The 16396-nt window shown below is 31.6% G+C and overlaps 1 protein-coding gene across 2 annotated transcripts; it reads left to right on the forward strand.

The window, feature by feature from the left end:
- Positions 1 to 1672: 1672 nt before the first annotated feature.
- LOC127698689 (dehydrogenase/reductase SDR family member 12-like) lies at positions 1673 to 13766 on the forward strand. 2 transcript variants are annotated; one of them, XM_052202315.1, is made up of 10 exons: positions 1673 to 1705; positions 6094 to 6175; positions 7355 to 7488; positions 8092 to 8174; positions 8457 to 8552; positions 10080 to 10161; positions 10445 to 10506; positions 11437 to 11635; positions 12898 to 13035; positions 13628 to 13766. In XM_052202315.1, the coding sequence occupies exons 2-10, from the start codon at positions 6120 to 6122 to the stop codon at positions 13744 to 13746; spliced, it is 969 nt and encodes a 322-aa protein (XP_052058275.1). In that variant the 5' UTR covers positions 1673 to 1705; positions 6094 to 6119; the 3' UTR covers positions 13747 to 13766. The 2 variants fall into 2 exon arrangements, with proteins under 2 accessions (XP_052058275.1, XP_052058273.1); XM_052202313.1 differs by lacking the exon at positions 1673 to 1705 and adding an exon at positions 1798 to 1906.
- The last annotated feature ends 2630 nt before the right edge of the window (positions 13767 to 16396 follow it).

Below are 16396 nucleotides of genomic sequence, written 5' to 3' on the forward strand. Positions count from 1 at the left end.
AGATTTTGTTAAGGATGTATTTTATTTTAAGTACCATTCATTAAGCAAAAGATATATGCCTTTTCTAGGTAGTATGGAAGTCTTCCGCCATTTAGATTGTAAAATAGCAGAACACAATAGGTCTAGATTTTCGATCATGTCAGGAAATTTGGATGCAGGAATTCGATTTACAAATGAAAATATTGATTAAAATGAACAAATGTATGTGGTTGTAAGAAGCCTCGATGCGGTGGCCCAATGGTCGAAGTAGTTGCACTGATGTGAGTTCAAATCCTGCGCATGTCAGGTGCACTCGACCTGGGACTATTATACTTAGTAAATAGTCCCAGGCTCGACTCAATTTTAATTGATTATGATTATCAGTTTCCCTAGCGAAGGTCTGTGGATCTCTGCGGGCAGTCTGGCTTTCTTCACCAATAAAAATGACAGCCACAAAAAAGCAAAATATTGCTGAAGTGGAGTTAAACGCCAATCATTCGATCAATTATGTGGTTTTATCTTATTATTATTCATATTTTTACAAAGATAGATATTTTTCAAAACTTAGCACGTTAAGGGGAAGTAACTGAGAGATTAAATATTGATAAAGGGATCTACAGGAAATTGTTCTATTTTATGATATAGAAGGACAAAACGTACGGTGATCCCATTTCTTCTGTTGACATACTTACAGTGTTGAATGATAACTTAAATAAGCAAACGTTTTATTAAGTGTTGTCTGGACAATTTTTACAGTAATGTAGGGTGACTTTTAGTGACAACATTTTTCTTTTTCTTTCTGAAAATAATAATTGTATTTGTTTCTCATGTTTTTATCTCAATATATTTATCATCAGAAAATTTTCCAGTCCAAGCACATAATAAAGTGCTGTTAGTTGTATCAGGGACATAACATAGTAGACTATTCCAAGGTTGCATAACCATGCAAAGGAATCTTGCGCATACAGTACATGGCCAAAATATTCGTCTCCTACATTTATTTGCTATATTATTCATATAAATACACATTAAAAATATATATATATGTTTAAGCAGGAACATTAGATATACTGTTCCCAGGTTTAAGGCATTTCTGGTTGGAATTTTACAAATAATGTGTTCAGTGAAAGATGCAGAATTTGGTCAAAGTTTTGTCTGCAGATGCTTTTGTTTTTGTTTTCTCTTGGTGTGAACACGTATAATAATGTTTTACAATTTAATTTGGTTGAAATATGTAACAAATTTCTGAACAGAAAAAAATATTTGTGTTTATCTCACTGAGAAAATGAAAATGCTCGACAACAAAAATACAACCAAGTAAACAAAGAAATCTGTGACTATTCTGCTTCTATTGGTATCAAATTGCTTAAAATCGGACCAGAAAGGACCCCAAAATATTGTTTTGAAAAAACTTAGTTTTATATGAAATATATAGTGAAAAATCCAAAGTGGCAAATATTTATAGCCACACTCTGTATGTATCGTTTTAAAAAAAGTTTAATAATATTTGAATTTTAATTGCAATATTTAGAAAACTGCATTTTCTCTTGTTTTTATTCCCAGCCAACTTTTATCTTTCGGCATTATGAAACCGTGAAAACAAGATCAAGACAAGATGAACATTTTATCGACCGTTTGTTTCCTATTTTAGTTCAGAAATATATGGTTTGGAGTTGTATTTTAGAACGCACAATTTGTGACGTTTTACACATCGGGTTGCAGACAGGTTATCCTGTTTCCCGGTACTACGTTCCAGGTATTAGCTGATAGCCTAGTATATGTGTAACATACTGAATATTGCGATCGGGAACCAGTCTACAGACAGGTAAACATGACGATTGTTACATAAGTTGCAGAGCAGTATTAAGCTGTAATTGTCTTTAATCCTGGCAGTAAATCAAGTTTTAGGAATATTATTATATCATAAGTAAGAACATCTCTGATGAAAACTTTATTGTCAATATGTATCACCACTGGCACTGGCACTGCAAATTACAAGTATAATCAGAAGTCCATTTATACTAGTAATGGACTTCTGGTATAATGTAATCCCATTTCAAGAATTTGAGATTCTGTGTCCGGAGCGACAATTTTTCTGAAAATTTGGCCGACCTCAGAGACTCTGTTCAGGACACGGAATCAAAAACGAATTAAGGTATCGTCGATGATTGCAAGTTCGTTATGCTTGCAAGTTTGTGACATTTGGGGATTTCCACTTTATTCGTGACGTCATGCAAAAGTATTTATTATCGGCAACGTGCTACTTCAAAAAACTTAACCAAATATTTTTCAATGCATTTTCACTAATATCGGCTTGAAAAAAAGAAGTTGTGTATGTTCTAGCATATTATTTGTTTAAACGTCTATTTCCGCTACTACTGTTTTATTCCTCTCCTAGAATTTCGTTGAATTCTTGGGAAAATCCTTTCAGCAATGTTATTGACATCTCAACAATGAGTCATCATCTATTTTTAGGTTATACAGCCTCTTATTCCCTTTTTTAAGGCCAAGAGTATTATTTTTTAAAGTCTGTATGTGAGCGGATTTTTTAAGATCAGAAAATGATTTGATATATTTTGATGAAAACAAAACCTGCCGAATATTGGCTCGTAAAAGTAATTTGATCCTATGCCATTGAATGCAAATTGCATGAAAAAATAATTTGATGCATTAATGACATTGTGACATCGTTATATTTATCTTTAAGGTGTTTAAAGTGTTTAAATCTTGACTTTCCTATTGACCATTCAAAGTCACGTGTAAAAATTAGAATAATCTTTGTAGGGAGAATAAAAAGTTAGTATGTCATAATTTCTCTTTTTTTTCAAGATATTCATTTGTTATTTGATCTCAAATTTATTCTGTAATGTTCAAATACATAATACAGTAGGCCTGACCTATATATTGTTGCACATGCACAAAAGCCACCTCCAAAGACAAAGGTCACGAACTTACAAGTATGTCTACTTATTTTACGGAATCGGGTCACAACATGAAACATAGAAAGATTGACCATGTTTCTGAAGCTATTCATCAATTAAATGTATCAGACTGTTTGCAAATAAGTAAAGAATATTTACATTTACAGTTGATAATATTTGCTCCAAATTTGTGATTTTTTTCTTTCGTTTCGAGTTAGGGTAACGAACTTCCAATCATCGAGGATACTTGGAACAGGACAATTTTGATTGGCCCTCCCGAATTTTTGCCCCAAGTGTTCAGGGTTGGACCTCTGCAGGCGTATCCAGCTGCGCTCAGCGAAGCAGTTTATTTATATATGGTTACCAAAAATAATAAAGCACCTTTTCAAAATAAAATTTAAATTTAGATACGTCAGATTTAATACACTTTTTAGCTTGGATACTCAGCTATTAGTCATAAGTAAGCAAATCTTGTATGTGCTTATTACCACAAAACTCAGATCAAGTACAAATTTGGGTAGCGTCACTTTTACTGTTCTTCAGTTATGTCCCTTTATAACTTTATGTGATATGGCATAATGCAAGCGGGGGCATCATCTGTGTCCCATGGACACATTCCCCATTTATTAAGTCTCCCAAACGAAGTTTGGGAAGACTTATTGTTTTTGCTCAGTTCTTATTATTATTATTATTCTTCTTCTTCTTCTTCTTCTTCTTCTTCCGCCGCTTTTAAATTTGAACTTGTCCGCACCCGTTCTCCAAAACCGCTTGTCAGATTAACTTAGGGTTTCACAATATGTTAGACTAACATGTCTAGTGGTGCAATCAGGGTTTTGTTTGTGCAATGGGGTTTATAAAGGGGTACTTTGAGGGGCAAAAAGAAAAGAGGGTTTTACTATAGAACCCTATGGGATTCTATTTTTTTAAATTTTCAAATGATTATAAATTGAAAACCGTTTGTGATAGACACAATCTTTTTAATTGAAAACGTTCTAAATGATAAAACCCATTAAATGAAATACAGGGTTAGTCCCCAGGGGTCACCCCCACCCCCTGCCATTTAAGAAAGTTCTAATACCTTGTAAGTGGTCAAGATCCCCACCCCTAAACCATATATATTCTGGTTTGTCATGCTAAGATGGTTTGAATGATATACAGGGTTAGTCCCCAGGGGTCATCCCGACCCCCTGCCATTTGAGAAAGTTCTAATATCTTGTAAATGGTCGAGATCCCCACCCCTAAACCATATATATTCTGGTTTGTCATGATAAAGCACATCAAATGTAATACAGGGTTAGTCCCCAGGGGTCACCCCACCCCCTGCCATTTAAGAAAGTTCTAATATCTTCTAAGTGGTCAAGATCCCCACCCCTAAACCATATATATTCTGGTTTGTCATGCTAAGATGGTTTGAATGATATACAGGGTTAGTCCCCAGGGGTCATCCCCACCCCCTGCCGTTTGAGAAAGTTCTAATATCTTGTAAATGGTCGAGATCCCCACCCCTAAACCATATATATTTTGGTTTGTCATGAAAAAGCACATCAAATGAAATACAGGGTTAGTCCCCAGGAGTCACCCCCACCCCCTGCCATTTAAGAAAGTTCTAATATCTTGTAAGTGGTCAAGATCCCCACCCCTAAACCATATATATTCTGGTTTGTCATGCTAAGATGGTTTGAATGATAAACAGGGTTAGTCCCCAGGGGTCATCCCGACCCCCTGCCATTTGAGAAAGTTCTAATATCTTGTAAATGGTCGAGATCCCCACCCCTAAACCATATATATTCTGGTTTGTCATGATAAAGCACATCAAATGACATACAGGGTTAGTCCACAGGGGTCACCCCCACCCCCTGCCATTTAAGAAAGTTCTAATACCTTGTAAGTGGTCAAGATCCCCACCCCTAAACCATATATATTCTGGTTTGTCATGCGAAGATGGTTTGAATGATATACAGGGTTAGTCCCCAGGGGTCATCCCGACCCCCTGCCATTTGAGAAAGTTCTAATATCTTGTAAATGGTTGAGATCCCCACCCCTAAACCATATATATTCCTATTTGTCATGTCTTGAACATTTGAATGACGTATACGGTCAGTCCCCAGGGGTTCCCCCCACCCCCAATGTTCTAATATCTTGTAAATGGTTGAGATCCCCACCCCTAAACCATATATATTCCTGTTCGTCATGTAATGAACATTTGAATGAAGTATAGGGCCAGTCCCCAGGGGTTCCTCCCCACCCCCAATGTTCTAGTATCTTGTAAATGGTCGAGATCCCCACCCCTAAACCATTTATATTCTGGTGTGTCATGCCAAGATGATTTGAATGATATACAAGGTTAGTCCCCAGGCATCACTAATGCATATAACTTTACTGGACCAAACCAATTTTCACTGGACGTTGCCTAATGTCAAGCGACCCTGGGAATTACGAATTATGGGAGCTTCGTTTGGGAGACTTCGTAACAGCATCCTGTTACAATCATTTCTTGTTTTTAATTGCATATCTAGAACAACAAAATTTTGGAAGTATTTTACCAAACAAGAGTGTTCTATTGTAATATTTTTATCTTCTTTTTTTTTCATATATCATATTTTTACTGCAATATAATTTTGCAAGTATTTAACTGTTGTTGTTTTATTCTAAAGGAGTAAGTTTTAAAGCTTTAAAATACTGACTGTATTTTACCTGTAATTAATTATTAATTGTTATAACAACACCTATTGTGTTTTGTTTGTAGGCGTAGGTTGAATATATATTTTTCAAATGTTGGCTTGGGTTGAAGACACCAAATAAATAATTTACCTTGATTACAATGAAAAGTGGTCAGTTTAATAAATTAATTAATGACACAATCTACCTGAGGACATTAGTTTGATAATCTTCTGTCATAAGATTTAAATTCACCTTAATTGGATTAAAAATTGATTGCTTTGTCAAAACATGCCATATTAAAGCTGATGCTTCACTGCATATATATAGATGTACAACAGCACCCCACTACACTAGAGTTCAGATCATCATGGCTGCAAGAACAAGTATGAATAATTGATAGATTTAGCAATGATCAGTTATTAAGTTCTTTAGTAGAAAGTTTAAATTAATTTGATTAAAAATCATGATTTTTGAGTAAAATGTAAAAGTTGTTACTCTTACATTTTTCATTTATAGTATTTTTATTTTTTAGCTAAACGATCTATTAAACGAGAAATCATGTCTATATACAGAACTTCTGTTTGGTTTATGAAAGGACTGAAAGAATATACTAAGTATGTATGATAATTTGTAAATTGAATCAAAACTAATATTATAATGTACAATTTGGTTTAATGTAAATTACATGAAAAAAATGTCATAGCTTAAACAGATTGTTAAACCATGGAAGATGTAATACGTTATTTTTTCCAAACTTAAAAGCATGGAGGTCAGCATCTGTCTTTCTACAACTAGCATATTTGTACTGAAAGGAAGATGTAAGATTTCCAAAGAAATATATGAGTTGCGTTGGATAGAAACCTTATGCAAATGAATATCAATACATCTGTTTAATTTCAGGTTGAACATATCTCAATGCAAAGTCTGTAACTGTTTGAAAATTGAGTTGATATAAGAACCCTACAAATCATACCAAAATTCATTTTATATTTCGTATTTTAATGTTCCAAAATCTATCAAAGTCATATGTACATGTATAGGTGCACTTGCACAAGGTTGAATTCTATCTGAGGCAGCTCATATCATAAATTTAAAAAAAATTGGAATATTAATTTTTTTTCTGAAAACTGAAAAGTTATTCAGACAAAGGTTATGTTAGTAGTTTATAGATTGAATATATTAGTTTTCCTACTCAGGAGTACCTCAATGATATTAAGATATTGTACATATATGTAATTTGGTTTCTGAATGTACATGTAATACATCTAAACATTATTTCCAGGAGAGAAATCTAAGAGTTCAAAGTTTCAAACAAAGTCAGATTCGAACATGTAGATTTGTTAAAACTTTTAACACTTCCATTAACAAATCAGACTGTAATCTCCTTTGTTTGAGGTGTAGTATGGTTATAATTTGATTCTACAGTTATAGACTGTTCAGTCAAGAGAAAAATGGTTATACTATTTCTTCCATCTGTCCTTGCATGATGTTTTGATAAATTTAGAACTTTTTGTGAATTTAAAATGGTACTTCTTTGCTAAGTGCTAGGATTGTTTTTGGTCTTCCTGAAGCTATGAGTTTTTTTTTAGCTATGATTCTTTGATTTGTGTTTTTTTTATTTCTTGTATTATTGTTTAATATATATATGCACCGAAGATCTCTTTTCCCCAATACTAGATTGAATTCCATACATTATCAAATGCATCAATATAAACTGGTTTATGCAAATAATCATTCATCATTTCAGATATTTTGTTATGCTGAATTTACATTTCTTATACTTTGTTTTTCAGACAAGGATACTTAAATGCTAGTAGAAGTTTCCGACCTGGTGATCTTGATGTTGATGTCACTGGTAAAAGTTTTATGATAACAGGAGCTAACAGTGGGATAGGAAAATGTACTGCTTTAGCCATTGCCAAAAGAGGTCAGTTAGAGATAAACTTCACAATTTTAGAGTTGTATATATATTTAAAGATATGTTAACTATGCCATCCAACTGAATAAGATTAAAAGATCATTCTTGCTTCTCATTTTCATTTGGCCATTTACTAGTCTTAAATGGGACCAATAACAGGTCCTAGTCTGTACCGTTAGCCACTAATCTGATGCCCCAGACTAGTAAAATTTTGTTCGGACTAGTAAGTATTTGCAAAATTTGTTTAAACACATTAAAAAATGTCAGAATATTTGTCTTCAGACTAGTAGTTGGAAAGGATTATGGTGCAGAATGGGTTTAGAAAATGTACAATTTGAGTGTATATTGCTCAATAAGGCTATATTAGCTCTATTGAGTTATACACAATGATTTTGCAAATGAGTTTTGAGAATTTTAAAAGAATTCATAATCAGCTTTGGGGGGTTGATTTACTTCCACAGTCTTGCTTTGGAACTGATGTAAGGAGACTGTTGTTCAAACATCAATACAATATTACAAATTCTATTCTTGTACAATCAAGCTACATGTACTAGTAAATTTTGATACAGGTTGCTTTTTTTGTCTATGTATAATTTAGAAATTTCTGTTTAGGTGGAATAGTTCATATGGTGTGTAGAGACTCAATAAGAGGAGAAGATGCCAGAAAAGAAATATCAGAAGCAACAGGAAACCAGGTAAGATTGCAGGTGTCAGTAAGTTGGTTAGTAATAGAATTTAATTTATTTTGGAAAAGACTTTATTAGTTTTATTTACTTATGTCTCATCCATTTTGTAATTTGAGCAAATGAATTGTGTTTAAACTTAAAAATAATATTTAATGGAAACTATATTCATATAGTCAGAAAAATTTGTTATCCTAACAGATAAATTTATTTTACCTTTACATGTAAAAAAAGATAAGAAGTTACTGACTATTTCATTATCAAATTCATGTATTTTTTCTTCTTCTCTTTTAGAATATATTCTTACATCTACTAGATATGTCCAAGCCAAAAGATATTGCAAAATTTGCTACAGACTTTGAAACCTCTGGGAAAAACTTAGATGTTTTGGTAAGGAATTATGCTATACAGATGTTTCTATTTTCTCTCCTATACATGTTTTTTGAGTGCCACTATTTACAAAGATTTTTATACGACCGCAAAAAATTTCTTGGGATCGTATAATGGTATGATGTCGTCTGCGTCGTTGTCCGAAGACACATTGGTTTCCGGACAATAACTTTAGTTTAAATAAATGGATCTCTATGAAATTTTTTCAGAAGGTTCAATACCACAAAAGGAAGGTTGGGATTGATTTTGGGGATGATGGTCCCAACCGTTTTGGAATATAGGGGCCCAAAAAGGGGCCAAAAAAACAAGCATTTTTCTAGTTTCAGGATAATAACTTGTGTATAAGTATTACGATTGCTCTGAAATTGTACCACAATGTTTAATACCACAAGTAGAAGGTTGGGATTCCGTTTAGGGGTTATGGGGGCCAACAGTTTAGGAATTAAGGGCCAAAAAGGGGCCAAAAACAAGCATTTTTCTAGTTTCCAGACAATAACTTATGTGTAAGTGTATGGATCTCTCTGACATTGTACCACAAGGTTCCATATAATAAAGGGAAGGCTGGGATTGAGTTTGGAGTTAATTGCCTCAAACATGTAGGAATTAGGGGACAAAAAAGGGCTAAAAACAAGCATTTTTTCTAGTTTCCAGAAAATAACTTGTGTGTTAGTGTATGGATCTCTCTGAAATTGTACTACAAGGTTCCATACTACAAAGGAAAGGCTGAGATTGAGTTTTGGGGTTATTGCTCCAAGGGGAGTTTCAAAAAGTTTGGGGGGAGGGGAATTTTTTTCCCAATTTTTTTAAGGGATTCATATTTTTTTTTCAAAATTTTTAAAATTTCGAATTTTTGAAAAGTTTCAAGAAGAAATCTTCAATTGCACAGTATTGCGCAATGGATTTATAAGATCTTTGACCACATTTATTTTGTGTCAGAAACCTATATTATGTCAAAAATTTTATCACAATCCAAATTCAGACAGTATCAAGCTTGAATATTGTGTCCAAATTTGCCTCAAGTGTTCAGGGTTTGACCTCTGCGGTCGTATCAGGCTGCACTCAGCGAAGCATTTTATTTAATTGGCACTTAATAAAGGGATATCACTTGACCCATGTTATACAATTCAAGGATCTTGTTAACTGTATAAGACAGTGGCAGTATGTAGTAAAACATTGCAGGTTAATGTTTAATGCTTTACAATTGTACATTTTTTTATAGTCAGTTTTATCTAGAGTTGTATTTCACTAGAGTGCCAGGGTTTAACCACCATAACTACTGGTAGAAAATCAATGTCTATCACATAGCAGACAGTAATAGGATGTTTCCATTTTTGCAAGTGATAGAAGCAAAACTTGAACATCTACCAAAATGTCGATATTAAACTTGATTAGGCTTCAGCTGTACAGATAAATGTCATCTAGTACCATAAACTAATTGACATATGAGGATCTTTTGCAATTGATTAATTGACTTTATTTTGATAGAATTTAATCAAACTTTTATGTTCATATTTATTTATTTAACAGATAAATAATGCAGGTTGTATGGTAATTATAAGAGAGTTGACAGATGATGGACTGGAGAAAAATTTTGCTACAAATACTTTAGGTTTGTATTAGATTTTACTAAAAATTAGAAACATCAATATCTTTATGTTGAAAGATAAAAGTTATTATTTTTTTTGTAAAACAGATATACTTACTGTTAATTTTACAGATTAAGTTAGTTTTGAAATAACTCTTAGTTACCTTTATTTTTTAAGCGGAAAAGCTAAATGAAGGTTTTCTTTTATAAGGAGAAATTGAAGAACACTTTCTCCGTCAGATTTTTTGGTTGATGTCATTTCAGTATTAACATAACACCAACTGTAGCTCATACTTTTTGATTTCAGGTGCACATGTTTTAACAACCTCATTGTTATCTGTGCTGAACAAAGCTGAAAAACCAAGAGTGGTACGTACCTATTGCTTTAAGAAAAATTTGACAAAGCTAGCCCGAAAAAACTATTTAAGACAACATAACATACTAGGATTTGAGGATAGTCAATTTAGTCAATGGGATTCTGTATGCAAATTTACCAAAATATATTTGTGATTCTAGCTGCACTAATTCAGTGCTACATTTTATACAGTAGAATTCTAGGTTAAAAATGTTATCAGGTTTGCACAAAACTAAGCTATTGATTTTAATTGTACTTATTAGATTTTACCTGATTTGTGTAATATGGATCAAAAATACAGAATAAGATCTGAATTGCGGGATAAACCTGGATTAATGGTTAAGATTTTAATTTTAAAATAGTGCAAAAAAGTTGTTTCTTGCTAAATGGGAAAAATTTTACTCCAGCTTTTAAGGAGGGTTGTATTCTGATTTCTCTCTGTCCTACTGTCTATCCGTAACAATTTTCTGTCACATATTTCTCAACAACTACAAGTCATAGCTTCTAATTATATGGCACAAAATTTCATCTGGTTATGTCATCCTGTGTGATTTTTCTTTTACTTCTATCTGTTTGCTAAAAACTTGTTTATTTCAAAATCATGTACATACATAGTTGTTGTCACATTTTTCTCAGCAACTACAAGTAATAACTTCTTGATATGTGACACCAATTGTAAAATTTAATTGATTCACATGTTAACTGCGAAACAGAGTCAACAACATTGAACACAAGTAAAATGAGTACAAAATATCTCAAACACTTTGTTCTATAATTATTGTAGCAGCACTCTTGATCTTGAAAGCATTTTGGGTATTTTCAACTTTGAATTATTTTTTCAAAATTATTTTTTTTTATTTGAAGATAATTGAATAGTCTATTTGAGATTTAAAATACTAAAGAATATACACGTAAATGTACAGTATGCATTTCTTTTTATATAGATATTAGTAACATCTGGTGGAATGTTAGTACAAAAGTTAGATCTAAAGGACTTACAGTTTGAACAGATGTATCCATTTGATGGCACCATGGCTTATGCACAGAATAAACGACAACAAGTTGTAATGACAGAACAGTATGCTAAAAAGTATCCAAATATACACTGTTCATGTATGCATCCAGGATGGGCTGATACTCCAGGTAACATAATTCTTATTGGAAATTACTGCTTCCATATTTGTTAATTTCAGTTACTTTTAAAGTAAAAAAAAGAAGGTATATCTATCACTTTAAAATTGAGAATGGAAATGGGGAATTTGTCAAAGAGACAATAACCCGACCATAGAGCAGACAACAGCCGAAGGCCACCAATGGGTCTTCAATGCAGTGAGAAACTCCCACACCCGGAGGCGTCCTTCAGCTGGCCCCTAAACAAATATGTATACTAGTTCAGTGACAATGGACGTCATACTAAACTCCAAATTATACACAAGAAACTAAAATTAAAAATGATACAAGACTAACAAAGGCATTCTTCTCTTAAATCCAAGTAGTGGAGAAAGAAAGTTTGATTACTTTGTAAAAGTTGTAAGTTTCCTGTAAGGTAATTTATGTAAAACAAGTATAATTTTAGTTTTTTAATTATTTCAGTTATTATTTTGTAGGCGTCATGTGGATATTTGTGTACTCTTTCTAATTTATATCCAATTGTTTTTTTGAAGTCTAAAAATTTTGTTCCTACAGTTCAAATGAGTTCAATAAGATAAATCTATATTCTCTTATGGTTGTGACCTATTATCTATTTCTTGCATGAAGACATATTTCTCGTATCAGACTGCACAGAGTGTGATACCAAAAAGCAATATGAAAATTGCGTTAATTTGATTGGCTTATCCAGCATCATGACAACATATTAGGACATTTCCATTGGCTATTAGTATTCGTTAGGTCATTGATGACTTACAAAGGTTAAGACTCTGTAAATTTCGTCCATGGCAATGGACATATGTGATATATTTAGTAATATACACTTTTCAGCTGAAAATCTTCTTTTTTGTCAAATGTTATTACATTCTGAAGCGTTCATAAACTTTTAAATTGTCTGATGTTCAAGTTTGATGCTGGAAAAGGACATATGACATCATACTGGTATGTGCAAAAGACTAGATCAATGATTCACGGAATTTTTAATTAAACACAATGAGCATGTTGACCATAAGAGAAATAGGTTCAACAACTCATGAGAATTGAAGAGAAATAGGTTTAACAACTCGTTGGATATTTTTAATATCAACTCTCGTTATTTGAGTTAAATATTAATAATAAACTAGCCAAAGGCTTTTTTATTTGTAGACTTGTTAAGTAAGTGAGATTCCTGTGAACAATGTTACCAAGCAATTGTTAATATTATTTAAGAGTTGTTTAGAGTTGTAGCTGTTATTTTAAAGAAATTTTTTTTTTAGCTGTTAAAATGTCGATGCCAAGTTTTCATGCTAAGATGAAGGACAGGTTACGGACACCAGAACAAGGTGCTGATACACTATTATGGTTAGCCATATCAGATGCAGCACTTAAACAACCTAGTGGATTATTTTTTCAAGGTAAGAATTTGTTTTGTTTATTAGTTTATTTCAAATTGTTTTGGGGAAAAGTGGATAGTCAGAGTTCAATATGATTAACTGACATATACAGTCAACTCTCATTGTCTACAATTGGTTGCCTAGTAATACCACATGGTCAAAATATTTTGTCGTCCTGATGTTGAAACTCGGTCAGTAGTATATAATGTGTGATCAGATCAACAATTTTAACCAAATGGAAATTTGAGTTGTCCCCCTTGGTTGATTTGATGTAAGCTTAAACTTTGGTTGACTCAAAATTTTATCACTGTCCCTTTGTTTTTAAGATGAAGAAACTGTTTATTAACAAAAAGTTTATTGTATTGGCACTGATTTTTAGATCATCTCATGTGTCATTTGTACAAACTTTTTTTTTGTCATTATATAAAGATTATTTTTGTTACTTGTAAGAGCTTTAAAATGAAACAAATTGTAGACAAAAGGGAAGTTAAAATATTGCTGTATGTATTAAACAGTCATGTTTTTAGGGTTGTGTGCTGTTCTTTATCATGTATATTTTCTGTTGTGTTTTATGTTTAAGTTCTTACTCAAACATACTTTATTTGTTTTACAGATCGTACATCAGTATCAAAACATCTACCTTTAGCATGGTCCAAATCTACACCAGCACAAGATGAACAACTTATGTCTACCTTAGATGAATTATCAAAACAGTATACTACGCTTTCATAATATTTTATAAACCGGTAGTGTTTTTTGTCGAGCCTTCGACTTTAGTCGAAAAAGCGAGACATAGCGATCCTACATTCCGTCGGCGTCGTCGTCGTCGTCGTTGTCGTCGGCGGCGTCCACAAATATTCACTCTGTGGTTAAAGTTTTTGAAATTTTGATAACTTTCTTAAACTATCCTGGATTTCTACCAAACTTGGACAGAAGCTTGTTTATGATCATAAGATAGTATCCAGAAGTAAATTTTGTAAAAATAAAATTCAATTTTTTCCGTATTTTACTTATAATGGACTTAGTTTTTCTGCCGGGAAATATTACATTCACTCTGTGGTTAAAGTTTTTAAAATTTTAATAACTTTCTTAAACTATCCTGAGTTTGTGCCAAACTTGGACAGAAGCTTGTTTATGATCATAAGATAGTATCCAGAAGAAAATTTTGTAAAAAAATAAATCCATTTTTTCCTTATTTTACTTTTAAATGGACTTAGATTTTCTGCCAGGAAACAACACATTCACTCTGTGGTTAAAGTTTTTAAAATTTTAATAACTTTCTTATACTATTTTGGATTTGTACCAAACTTGGACAGAAGCTTGTTTATGATCAAAAGCTAGTATCTAGAAGGAAATTTTGTAAAAAAATAAATCCATTTTTTCTGTATTTGACTTTTAAATGGACTTAGATTTTCTGCCAGGAAACAACACATTCACTCTGTGGTTAAAGTTTTTAAAATTTTAATAACGTTCTTATACTATTTTGGATTTTTACCAAACTTGGACAGAAGCTTGTTAATGATCAAATGCTAGTATCTAGAAGGAAATTTTGTTTTCTTCCAGTTAACATTACATTCAGTCTGCAGTTAAAGTTTTTAAACATTTATTAGATTCATAAACTATCCTGGATTTTTACCAAACTTGGACAGAAGCTTCTTACAATCAAAAGATAGTATCAAGAGGAATATTTTTATTGATTTACTTCCTCATTTTTGTTGAGCCTGTGATTAACAGAAAAAGGAGGCGAGACACTGGGTTCCGCGGAACCCTTACGAATTTTTTAATTGTGAATCAGTGTATTGACCTGTTGTATTAATTGTTCATGTTTTTAAGTATGAATAACAATATTTGTAACTTTTATAGAAAGAACTTTTTAATCGTGTTTAATGTAAGTTCTTTTTCATTTTAATATTTAAGTTTGGAACTACAAATTATATGTATGTTGAGGTTTTCATCCTATCAAAAAAATAAAAGAATGGAGTTTACTATTAATCTTTTTAAAGAAAGTTTAATCAAATTATTTTAATTTCATGTTTATATTAATTTTAACCTTTGAATATTTGATTTTATATAATACACAGTTGATGATCTATGTTTTATTTTCATTTCCAATAAAGTATATTTAAATCACATTTCTTTAATGAATTTAAGTTCTAATCAAATTTTAAAAACTGATTTTAAAGGTGCATTTTTCTTATATATCTTTCATTTCATTATATTCATTTTTTTCAACTTTATGGAATATTATTAGTCTTATTATGCATAGAAGATAAATGTTATTTTAACATTTTTAATTTTTCATAATTTACGTAATTTTATTGCTGTCATATTTTATATAGATCAGTATTTTCTTAATTTAAAAGCACTTTGACAATCTTTATATATCTGAAATGTATTTTTATCATATTGATTTATTGAATCACATTGATTGGTGTATTCGTTTTTCAACAAGTCCTTTTACTGAAGGTCATATTGCAGTTTATAGACTGTGTTTAGTCCAGAATGACAAAATATATTATACTGGAATGTTACAAGTTTTCAAACAAGATAGCACTTTAAAGAAAATCAAGATTAGTCCATCTGTTCTAGATTGGTGCTACTATTTCATTTATCTACCTCAATTTTTTTAATTGTTTTATATTAGAATAATATTTGAATATGTCATGACTGATGTTTATAGTTGTATGCTATTAATTGTTTTATCACTCTTTTTGTATTTATTAAATGTTATCATTAAATTATAACATATATTATATAAAGATTATAATAAACAGCTGAAAGCACTCTTTATTCTTTTACTAGTTATTTAGTTACATGATTTTTAAAACAGGCTTTTATCTCATAAATTTATTCTTCTTTAATCTTAGAGGTTTGATATGGCAATTGACTGTATGTGACTTGTTTTATTTGAACTATTATGTCAGTAGACGTTCCTTTGATATGAGAAAGTAATTTAAGTATGCTTTATTAAGTATTAAATGTTTGCCAATGGACATTAAGCAACCAATATCAATCGATAAATTTCTACTGGTTATCACTAAATTTACATCAATCACTGCTAAAAGCCAGAAGAACAACCAGATATTTGTTATTTGGATTCAGTAATATTTTTCGAGATATTGTTTGACAAGGGAGATGATATAATTTTAAGTGATTTTGCCAAGAAAGAATCTTTATTTTCAAAATAATATACCATCCAATAATAACACACAAGGATTGGAATCAGTTAGATGCATAACCATTCAGAGTTATAAAATTGTTGGTCAATTATATCAACAAGGTCAGACGTATAACCTAACCACAGCCACTAAATAAAATTTTTATAAAAAGCAAATGAACATTTTGAAATTTTGATTAATTGAGACTTATTATTTGATATTGC

Source organism: Mytilus californianus, unplaced genomic scaffold (assembly GCF_021869535.1).
Source record: "Mytilus californianus isolate M0D057914Y unplaced genomic scaffold, xbMytCali1.0.p SCAF_4, whole genome shotgun sequence".
NCBI classification, from domain to species: Eukaryota; Metazoa; Mollusca; class Bivalvia; order Mytilida; family Mytilidae; genus Mytilus; species Mytilus californianus.